The sequence below is a fragment of the Bufo gargarizans genome, chromosome 4, assembly GCF_014858855.1.
Source record: "Bufo gargarizans isolate SCDJY-AF-19 chromosome 4, ASM1485885v1, whole genome shotgun sequence".
NCBI classification, from domain to species: Eukaryota; Metazoa; Chordata; class Amphibia; order Anura; family Bufonidae; genus Bufo; species Bufo gargarizans.
In genome coordinates, this window is record NC_058083.1 from 424,287,918 (window position 1) to 424,300,350 (window position 12,433).

General features: G+C 41.5%; 1 protein-coding gene across 1 annotated transcript in view; it reads right to left on the reverse strand.

Annotated features, from left to right (window-relative positions):
• Positions 1 to 12,433, reverse strand: part of LYST (lysosomal trafficking regulator) — a 556,878-nt gene that overhangs the window by 427,112 nt on the left and 117,333 nt on the right. The window contains 2 exon segments of the mRNA XM_044290763.1: positions 6,667 to 7,060; positions 11,515 to 11,624. Coding sequence (XP_044146698.1) covers positions 6,667 to 7,060; positions 11,515 to 11,624 — 504 coding nt within the window.

Sequence of the window (12,433 nt, forward strand, 5' to 3'; positions counted from 1 at the left end):
AGCGAATCACAATTGCAAGACTTTCTCCAAGACAAAGGATGTACATGGGTCTTTAATCCTCCACACTCTTCACACATGGGTGGTGTCTGGGAGAGACTTATAGGTATTGCCAGGCGAATCTTGGACGCTATGTTGCTACAAACTAAAACTGCTCACTTGACCCATGAGACTTTAAGCACCTTTATGGCAGAGGTTACAGCTATTATGAATGCCAGGCCTATAGTTCCTGTGTCCTCAGACCCAGATACACCTATGGTCCTTACCCCAGCAATGTTGTTGACTCAAAAGGTGAACTCTTTGTCTGCTCCATCCGCAACCATAAGTACAACACAAGTTCATGCTAAACAATGGAAGCAAGTACAATGCTTGGCAGACACCTTTTGGAAAAGATGGAAGAGGGAGTATCTGTCGAATCTGCAACGCCGTAGGAAATGGACTGAGGATCGCCCAAATGTAAAAGTGGGTGATGTTGTTCTGTTGAAGGACAGCCAAGAGAGCAGGAACGAGTGGCCTGTAGGACTTATTGTCAATGCTCTACCAAGCAGGGATGGCAATGTTAGGAAGGTAGAGGTCAAGATTGCAAAGAATGGGACTTCCAAAATGTATCTTAGACCTATAACTGACGTCATAGTTTTAGTTTCAGATTAGCTAGGATTCCATTTCCTGTTTATATGTTTTTTCTGCATAGCAGTAGTTATTTAGGTAGTGACATAATAATAATTATGCCAGACAGGGAGTGTTCCGCCTATTTTGCATTATAATGTATGCAATGTGTTGTAAAGGTTATATTTAAATGTTATGTTTGACGTTGCTGCCATCTAGTGGTCAAAGTTAGTTTCTACTTCGCCAGAACTTTACAGGAAGTGTATTGTCAGAGGCAGTAACCTTTAACCTGGAACTGTATTTCCTCCATTTCATCACTGCTCCTGGATCTTGCAGGCTGCATGCAGAGGAGCTCTTGATTTATTCCTGGACTAATGGTGGAATTGTCTGTGAGTACTCTCACTGATGAAGTGAGGCTGCTGTATTATATGTAATGTACTGATACATATGTTTTGTTTATGTTTATATTGTAGTTTTACAAAGTTATTCAGAAAAGAGAATACAAACAGATCTGATGTCTCACGTTTCTTGACTTCTGAATTATTGTTAAGCTGTCTGACTAGCGTTATACAACAGTCAATAGCGCGAAGCAGAACAACAACCATTTCTGAAAACCCTCTTTTAGTGGGGGATTTTTGCATTTTAAATTCTGCGTCGGTCACCAGGCAGCATGAATAGGATGTTGACTTTGCACGGCAGGTCAGTACAATTATGGTAATACTACATATACAGTGGTCCCTTAAGTTAAAATATTAATTGATTCCAGGACGACCACTGTATGTTGAAACCATTGTAACTTAAGGTAAAAGAAGATCAAGATATAAGAAAAATAAAGAGATGCCTAAAACAGATAAAACAAGTCCTTAAATTTAACAGTCAGGAATGGCTGCTAACTTGCAACTAATGCAGCTATTTTATAACTGGTTTTGATTGCTTGGATTTCAGTCTCTTAATGAGCTTCAAGAGGTAGTCACCTGAAATGGTTTTCACTTCAGGTGTGCCCTGTCAGGTTTATTAAGTGGGATTTCTTGCCTTATAAATGGGGTTGGGACCATCAGTTCCGTTGTGGAGAAGTCAAGTGAATATACAGCTGATAGTCCTACTGAATAGACTGTTAGAATTTGTATTATGGCAAGAAAAAAGCAGCTAAGTAAAGAAAAACGAGTGGCTATCATTACTTTAAGAAATGAAGGTCAGTCAGTCCGAAAAATTGGGAAAACTTTGAAAGTGTCCCCCAAGTGCAGTCACAAAAACCATCAAGCGCTACAAAGAAACTGTCTCACATGCGGACCGCCCCAGGAAAGGAAGACCAAGAGTCACCTCTGCTGCAGAGGATAAGTTCATCAGAGTCACCAGCCTCAGAAATCGCAGGTTAACAGCAGCTCAGATTAGAGACCAGGTCAATGCCACACAGAGTTCTAGCAGCAGACACATCTCTAGAACCACTGTTAAGAGGAGACTGTGAATCAGGCCTTCATGGTAGAATATCTGCTAGGAAACCACTGCTAAGGACAGGCAACAAGCAGAAGAGACTTGTTTGGGCTAAAGAACACAAGGAATGGACATTAGATTAGTGGAAATATGTGCTTTGGTCTGATGAGTCCAAATTTGAGATCTTTGGTTTCAACCACCGTGTCTTTGTGCGACGCAGAAAAGGTGAACGGATGGAAGCTTGGAGGAGGAGGTGTGATGGTGTGGGGGCGCTTTGCTGGTGACACTGTTGGGGATTTATTCAAAATTGAAGGCATACTGAACCAGCATGGCTACCACAGCATCTTGCAGCGGCATGCTATTCCATCCGGTTTGCGTTTAGTTGGACCATCATTTATTTTTCAACAGGACAATGACCCCAAACACACCTCCAGGCTGTGTAAGGGCTTTGTGACCATGAAGGAGAGTAATGGGGTGCTGCGCCAGATGACCTGGCTCCACAGTCGCCGGACCTGAACCCAATCGAGATGGTTTGGGGTGAGCTGGACCGCAGAGTGAAGGCAAAAGGGCCAACAAGTGCTAAGCGTCTCTGGGAACTCCTTCAAGACTGTTGGAGGACCATTTCAGGTGACTACCTCTTGAAGCTCATCAAGAGAATGCCAAGCGTGTGCAAAGCAGTAATCAAAGCAAAAGGTGGCTACTTTGAAGAACCTAGAATATTACATATTTTCAGTTTCACACTTTTTTGTTATGTATATAATTCCACATGTGTTAATTCATAGTTTTGATGCCTTCAGTGTGAATCTACAATTTTCAGTCATGAAAATAAAGAAAACTCTTTGAATGAGAAGGTGTGTCCAAACTTTTGGTCTGTACTGTATGTCTGGTTTCAACTTATGATGGTTCCGAAAAGACCATTGCATGTTGAAAATATTGTATCATGAGGACACTGTATAGTGAGGGACCACTGTACACAGCTTTTATTATTTTATCACTTTTGCACATAAACAATTTATTTTCATATTGTCATATTCTGAGAGCCATAACCCTTTATATTTCTGTTGACAGAGCTGTGCGAGTTTGTTTTTGTGGGACAAGTTGACATTTTAATTTGTCTCATTTGGGGTACATATGTATATTTGAAAACTCTATTCTGTTTTGAGCAAAAACTGCGATTACTTATTTTTTATGATGTTCACAATGTGATCAAATTGGTCATTACATAAAAAGCATTATCAATTACTGTATCTCACAAAAGTGAGTACACCCCTCACATTTTTGTAAATATTTTATAATATCTTTTCATGGGATAACACTTTGATGTAAAGTAGTCAGTGTACAGCTTGTATAACTGTGTAAATTTTGTGTGCCCTCAAAATAACTCAACACAGCCATTGACGTCTAAACATTGTGCCCAATTAACCATTTTCCCTCCCCGGTGTCATGTAACTTGTTAGTGTTACACCTTCAGGTGTGAATGGGGAGCAGGTGTTAAATTTGGTGTTATTGCTCACACACACTCATACTGATCACTGGAAGTTCTACATAGCACACCATGGCAAATAACTCTGAGGTTCTGAAGAAAAAAAAAAAAAGAATTGTTGCTCTACATGAAGATGGCCTAGGTTACACAAAGATTGCAAACACCCTGAAACTGAGCTGCAGAACGATGGCCAAGACCAAACAGCGGTTTAACAAGACAGGTTCCACTCAGAACAGGCCTCGCCATGGTCAACCAAAGAAGTTGAGTGCACATGCTCAGCGTCATATCCAGAGGTTGTCTTCAAAATAGTGCTTTCAGTGCTGCTAGTATTGCTGCAGGTTAGGCTACTTTCACATTAGCGTTCGGGGTTCCGCTTGTGAGTTCCGTTTAAAGCCTCTCACAAGCGGCCCTGAACACATCCGTCCAGCCCTAATGCATTCTGAGTGGATGCGGATCCGCTCAGAATGCATCAGTCTGGAAGCGTTTGGGATCCGCTCCGCTCAGCAGGCGGAGGCAAACCGAACCGTCCAGACTTACAATGGAAGTCAATGGGGGCGGATCCATTTGAAGGTGACACAATATGGTGCAATTTTCTAACGGATCCATCCCCCATTGACTTTCAATGTAAAGTCTGGACGGATCCGTCTGCGGCTACTTTCACACTTCGAATTTATTTTACAATATAATGCAGACGTGCAATATAATGCAGTTCTGAACGGATCCATCGTCTGCATTATATGAGAGGACCCGTTTCAGACAGATCCGCTCTGAACGCAAGTGTGAAAGTAGCCTAAAGAACACTACTTTTGATTCACATTTTTAAAGGTGGTACCATGGAATTTCTACTTTTAGGTAGATAGATAAATAATGTGTATTTTTAACTCAGATTTTATTTTACTTCTTGTTTTTAGCAGCTATCACTGTTAGGAGAGTGAAGACAGCTTAGGCTAGGTTCATATTGGCTGCTAATCGCTCTCTAGCACCTATTTTAGATGATGGAAAAAAACCTGATGTGAGAATATTCATCCCTGGCCATCTAAAAATTTTTATACACTGCGATTTTTACATACCACATGCTGAAAAATACAGCTCTGTATGGATTAACATGCAGATTCCCCATTGCTCAAACTCTGCTCGAGTTATTGAAGAATTTTTGGCACAAAATTTTCAACAAAATCCTTGCCCAAAATACTGTGTGAACCTAGCAGTCGATATCGGAGCAATGGGAAAATTACCGTATTTTTCGCCGTGTAAGACGCACTTTTTCCCGCCAAAAGTGGGGGAAAAATAGCAGTACGTCTTATACGGCGAATGTAGCTGATTTTGCCTTGTTTTCAATGATACACCCGCCGCGATGCCGTGCGGCGGGTGTATCAGCTGTGAGGGAGGAGGGGCTGGGGGCGGCATCTGCATTCATAATGACAGCGGGGCCCGTGCAGTGACTATTCTACTACACGGGCCCCGCTTACTGTATAATCATATCCCTAATAGTTAATTGTTGTATGCATGTAAAAGCATAATGAGCGTTAATGAGCGCTGTGTATTACTTACAATTAGAAGCGCTCGCCATTCGGAGCAAAGAGCAGAGAGGAGGGAGGAGGCAGGCTGGGAGGATGGGCGCTGGCAACGTGAGTCATACGTCACGCGCCTGCGCCGCCCACTTTATGAATGAAGCAGGCGGCGTGGGCGCGTGACGTATGACTCACGTAGCCAGCGCCCGTCCTCCCGGCCTGCCTCCTCCCTCCTCTCTGCTCCGAACGGCGAGCGCTTCTAATTGTAAGTAATACACAGCGCTCATAAACGCTCATTATGCTTTTACATGCATACAACAATTAACTATTAGGGATATGATTATACAGTAAGCGGGGCCCGTGTAGTAGAATACAGTCACTGCACGGGCCCCGCTGTCATTATTAAAGCAGATGCGACCCCCACCCCCATTATAAAAGCAGATGCGACCCCCACACTTATGGAGGGGATCTGTGGATGACACATAGCATAAGATGCTATATATGTGTCATCCACAGATCCCCCCCATAACTGTCATACACAGATCCTCATCCTCATAACAGTGCCATCCAGAGAGGATCCCCCATAAGTGTCACCCACAGATCCCCCATAACAGTGCGTCACCCACAGATCCCCCATAACAGTGCGTCACCCACAGATCCCCCATAACAGTGCGTCACCCACAGATCCCCCATAACAGTGCGTCACCCACAGATCCCCCATAACAGTGCGTCACCCACAGATCCCCCATAACAGTGCGTCACCCACAGATGCCCCATAACAGTGAGTCATCCACAGATCCCCCATAACAGTGCGTCACTCACAGATCCCCCATAACAGTGCGTCACTCACAGATCCCCCATAACAGTGTGTCATCCACAGATCACAATTAGTTCAAAAACCACCAAAAGCACACCTTTTGGTTCAAAGTATTTTTTTTCTTATTTTCCTCCTCAAAAACCTAGGTGCGTCTTATGGGCCGGTGCGTCTTATAGGGCGAAAAATACGGTATGTTTTGAAAACAAACTTTTCTATGACCACCATGATCGGACAATAGTGTATGCCCAGAAATCATTCTTATAGCTTCAATAGTTTTTTTATATTTTTCAAAAAATATGGTCTTACATAGTGAAGAAGACTAATAGTAAAAGGGGGTGAAAACAAATACAGAGGAGTTCCTGAGGACATATATGGACACGTCACAGAGTTTAGGCACACAAAGCATCAATTGGTTACCTTTCGGGTGCAGGGTGCTAACCTGCAATAGATTAATATATCATGCATTAGACATCATTGCCACTCAGGGTCAATTGACACTTGATGGTAGTGGCATGGCATAAGTGCTAGAGAGCCATAGCAGCCAACATTATTATCTCGGTACTCTTTACATAGAAGTAGGGGATGTGAAGGACACCAGAGAAAGCAGAGAGAAAGTGGAGACATCATGACGTGCAGGTCAGAACCCTTCAAATCTTGCTGACATCTATTTATCTGCCAAGAGCATGTGGAATAGACAAAAGGTGTATCCACTATGGTGGTCGTGAAAGGGTAAACAGCATGTCACACTGTGTAAAGGAGATCAAATGCAATATATACTTTCAAATTAGAAAAAAATATATGCTATAACGTCAGATAGATACCTGTACTTTGCACTTGAAAAGGGATTTTCTTTTTCTTCTTTGTTTGCTTTCCTCTTATGGCGCTGTCTAATTCCTGATTGCACTCAAGTTTTAACCACAGAGTAAAACTGAATCCATCAGACATATGTGGCCAACAGTTCTGGCCAACCAAAGGTATATGAATAGGTGCAATGTGCCACGGAGAAAGCAAATTATCACAACTGACATCTTTATTTTGCCATATTTTTGTTCTTCGACAGAATCCTGCTGTTTTTGCAAAAGTAGAACCAGGAGATTTCTGTGCAACACCACTTGTTACAACTAAGTTCTGCTGCAGAGGGAAAGTCAGATGTTTTAGAGGTATAATGCCATTGCTGGCCTCAGTGATCTTGAGAATTCCATTTATGAGCATTTCCTAAAACAGTAAAATATTTTTTATGCATTATTTACCAATTTCACATTACAAATACATCAATTTATTACATGTACAAATGCTAATCATATATATAAGCATCAAATATATATGAAAGTAATAATTACTCTAATGTCTATGTGACTGTTGAAAGCAGGGGTGCACAAGCTTTTTTCATCTGCAGGTTGCATTGTCACATCACATTATTTTAAGGGACCGCAAAGAAAAAAAAATTGTTGATCGGCGCTCATTTGCATCAACCTAGTACACAGGTCGATGCAAAGTGAATGGGGAGGAATGATCGCCATCACAGTCATTCCTCCTTTTAGTTCTATGGATTATTGGTAGCCCATCACTTATTACACTAGAAGATGTGCTGACAATTATCGTACATCTTTCATCCTCCTGGACACTTGTTCTATATCATGCAGTGTAACAGGGGCTTAAAGAAGTTTCCAGTGAAAACTATTTTTTAACAAGTTCCTTCAGCATAGGCCCTGTAAACGCAGATTTATACTTACCTGATCGTTGCTGCTCCGGTCCTCCACACTGCCTCCATCTTCCAATCCCTGCACTATTTACATCCAGCTGGCTATGGGTATAGTCACATCCACCACTCCATCCAATGACTGGCATCAGCAGTGCTGTGGCCACAAGAAGCATTTCACCGCTGAAGTCAGTCATTTGCTGGAGCAGTGCATGTGACCATGTCCACAGTCAGCCGAATGTAAACAGTGCTGGGACCAGAAGATGAAGATAGCAGTGTGGAGCGGGAAAGTGTGAATGTTCTGTTTCAGGGGCCATGCTGCTCGTTAAAAAAAATATTTTTACCAGAAAATCTCTTTAAGTGGTGGCATTTACTAAATTAGCGCTTTCCTTCACTACAGAGGACAACGGTCACTAGTTATTACCACCTCCTGCTCCCAGTTATCGGTGCCCAGCAACAACCAGTAGGTGCCCTGCAAATAACCAGTAAACACTTTCCCTTACTAGTGGGGAGAGCTCTTATAGGTTAACCCTTTACTGACCAGGCCTGAAAAGGCCTTAAAGGGAATGGCCCATGTTGGACTTTGGGGGCATATAGCTAGGATATATTCTCAATGTCTGATAGGTGTGGGTCCCACCTCAGGGAATCGCACCTATAATTAGAATAAAGCTCAGAAAGAAGCCCGACCACAGCTCCATTCAATTCTATGGGCTTATGGAAATAACCGAACCAGTGGTGGGCTATTTTCGGTTTTCCTATAAGAATGAATGGAGGATGGCAGCTCATGCGCAGTGAGCTCTCCAGTACTGTGTGGGGGTCCCTGAGGTGAGACCCACAACTACGGATGTAGTAGAGTTAACAATTATAGTCATAACACGTTAACTAGATGTGATAACTCACCAAGTATTTAGTGTCAGTCATTTGGTTATATAATATGTATAGTTTCACATGAATGGGATTGTAATGGCGACTGTTTTGGTTGTTGTGGGTGTTTTTTTTTTAATGTATTTTATTATTTTTAATATATTTCTGCTACATAATGTCCCCCAAAAAGTCATAAAAACAAAAACATTTTATTTTGCACGCTCATTTTTATTTTTCCTTTCAGTTGTATTTTGTTTCATTATTTTTTAGTTGATTTCTATTGCTTAAATTTTATTAAAATAAATTATATATATTTTTTTCACATAATATGTCCCCTAAGAGGTCATAAAAAGACGGGGGACAGTGAACACTTATTTTGCACTTTTTCTTTTCTTTTTACTTTATTATATATTTGATTGTGTTTTCAAATATTTTTTTTTAAATCATTTTAACTTATTTATATATTTTTTGCCACATAACTTGTCCCAAAAGAGGTCACTGAAAGACCTTTCGTAGTTAAGACTTTAATACTGCATTATTTCCACTGTAACTGGAGCATCCAAAGGAGTCCTAGTTACAGTAAAAAACAGCCTCCTGTGTGGGCTTTGTACAAGGCAGAGCTGATCAGGGTCTATTAACCCTGCCTCATTTTGCCCCAGAGACACACGGACATCATGTGATCGATGGCTCCAAACTGCATTGCACTCAAACTATCTGAGGAGAAAGCAGAAGCTCTAATAAACCACTTCTGTCTTCTCCTCGGCTTCCCCACTGTCACTGCCAGTAGGGGAGCCGACCTACAGCAGGAGTAGGACCTTTAACCTCTTCTACCCCGGAGGTTTTTTTGCCTTCAAGTTTTCGTTTTGCACTTCCTGCCTTCCCAGAGCCATAACTTTTTTATTTTTATGTTCACATAGCTGTATAAGGGCTTGTTTTTTTCAGGAAAAGTTGTACTTTTTAATGCCGCCATTTAATATTGTGTAAAATCCAAATTGGGTGTGATCAGGAAAAAAGCAATTTTTCCACAGTTTTAATTTTTTTTTTTAGGTAATTCAATATGCAGTAAAACTGACTTGTGATCTTCATTCTCCAGGTCAATACGAATCCTGCAATACCACATGTATGCATTTTTTTTTTTTTTGCGTTTTGATACTGAAAAAAGAAGAACTTGAATTTATAATTTTTTTTTTGTTGTTGTGATTTTCTGACTTCCATAACTTTTTTGTACTTACATGTGAAGAGCTGTATTAGGGCTCAGTTTGTTATTGATACCATTCTGGGGTGTGTATGACTTTTTGATCACTTTTTTCTTTTTATTTGATTTTTTGTGGGAGGAGAAGCAACCAAAAAACAGCAAATGACCCATTTTTATACTTTTTCATTTTACCTTTTTCTGCATGGGATAAATACTTTTATATGTTAATAGTAGGGGTGCACCGAAATGAAAATTCTGGTCCGAAACCGAAAATTCAGGATGCCCCTTGACCGAAACCAAAACTGCCTTTTTGCCCAAATACTTTTAAAATACTTTTTTTTAAATGATTTTATTAATAATTCTTTTTCATGAATTTAATAAATCATATTATATAACATGGTGCTTCCTCATACACTCATTTTACACACCCCCTTGTCACTCTCATTTTACACCCCCCTCCCCCTCCCTTGTCACCTCTAGTGTAGCCTGTGTAGCGTGGCCGAGCTCTGTTCGGTCCGCGGTACAGAGCAGACCCCCCACCCCATAACAGTGCCATCCACAGACCCCCCCCCCCCACCTCATAACAGTGCCATCCACAGACCCCCACCCACCCCATAACAGTGCCATCCACAGACCCACACCCACCCCATAACAGTGCCATCCACAGACCCCCCCCCCCCATTGCAGCTTTGCAGCTCCAGTACAGACTAGTTATAAAATGTGTACAATTAATAGAAAATAGCGGGGAGGGACTGGGAGGAGGAGCTGGGGGCCGGTGCGTTCACTGTTCTCCGGCCCCCAGCTCCAGTAGTTATAAAATGTGTACAATTAATAAGGATTCTATTCATGAGGCCCCCTCTGCAGTAGAACATTCAATATAGCCACATCCTACTCACAGGGCTGTTATCTTAATGCTGGCCGGCCGGGCAGATGAGCGGCAGCGTCACGACTGACGTCACATGCCTGCGCCGCCTCCATCATTCAGAAAGTAGGCCGGGCACATGACGTCAGTCGTGACGCTGCCGCTCGTCTGCCCGGCCGGCCAGCATTAAGATAACAGCCCTGTGAGTAGGATGTGGCTATATTGAATGTTCTACTGCAGAGGGGGCCTCATGAATAGAATCCTTATTAATTGTACACATTTTATAACTACTGGAGCTGGGGGCCGGAGCACAGTGAACGCGCAGGCTCCCAGCTCCTCCTCCAAGTCCCTCCCCGCTATTTTCTGCCGATATGTACAAATATCGGCCGAAATGGATTAGGCTCATTTTCGGCCGCCGGAATTTCGGTGCACCCCTAGTTAATAGTATGGGCGTTTTCGCATGCAGCAATACCCATGATGTGTATTTAAAAAATAAAAAAATAACTTTTATTCTCATTTTGGGAAAAGCGGGTGATTAGAATTTTTATATTTTTTTATTAGATTGCTATGATCATATGCATTAGCATTGGAGTCTATGAGAAATGTAGCAGTTTCCTATGGAGCCCTGATACAGGCAGGGTCTCAATAGGAAACACTGTGCAGCAGCCTTCTATGTATGACAGGGGCTACTGCATACAAGCTCTGGCTCCTCCAATTACCACATGGGGGAGCCGGACCATTACCGGAAGACCGCACTTATAGTAATGCAGGCTCTCAGATGCCATGGTCAGACATTAAAGACCCGACATGTGACGTACTATTACTTCACATGTAGGGAAATGGTTAATTCAGCGTCACACGGCGCTCCTGACAAACAGAACTGATCACACGATCAGCTATGTTTCTGTCCTGGAAGATGGGGGCCGCAAATCTTGTCTTTGTGGGTTGTGCACCCCAGCTCTAAAGAGATGGCAGCAATACAGTATATCCAAAAATGTTCTAAAAATTAAGAGGAATTTAATATTACATTAAATTTACTGAATACTTACATTAGGCAAAGTATTTTCCAGAAAACAATGCAACAAGAAAGCTAATTCGCATGAATTTATACTGTGACTCATCAATGTAACCAATATGCTGATTAATATTTCACCACATTCTGAAAGAAAGAAATATATTTGTTAGTTTGTGTTCACATGCGTGAGGCATTCCATATTTTTTTCCATCCTCGGATGAAAAAAAAAAAAAAAAAAAAAAAAAAAAAAACCACAACAACTTAAAGCTGGGGTTGCATCCATCACTTCAACACCAATGGTACCCAATTAAACTTACTGACTAAAATGAGGGTAATGGCTATTTTGTCCAGCAGAATGACCAACCCAACAAACCCAAACAGTTAAAGGGAGACAAAAAAGAGGTTGTGGCGCTCACCTGACCTGTTTCACATGGGAAGCACAGATTGCGCTGGGAACCAAGCGCCGATTGCAGACTATGGCAAAAAAGATTTGTGCAGGTATCCAGCTTCCATACAGTGACAGCCTTTATTCTTAAAATACAGTAGAACGACAGTAGATTCACATCTACGCGTTTCGGATCAATTACTTCTGATCCTTCCTCATGACAAAAGTGAACAGTTGTCCTCTGGTTTAGGACAGTGTAAAAATCATTCTCCCTAAAAGATCTCTATTAGGGTGAATAGGATAAAGGATCAAAAGATACCAGATTTTAGCCCCCCTAAATAAAAAAAAAAAAAAAAAAAAAAAAAAAAAGTGTAACTTTTTTTTGGGGGTTTAAAATCAGCCCCCTTTCCAAATATTAAAAAATATTAACAAAAAACATATCAAGCATCACCAAAAAAAAAATAATGGTGGTCCAAACTTTTTGGGGATTCTTTTCTAAGGATTTAAAAGTAAAACAAAAAACCTACACAATTTTGGCATGGCCCCTGTATTCACATTGAGCCACAGA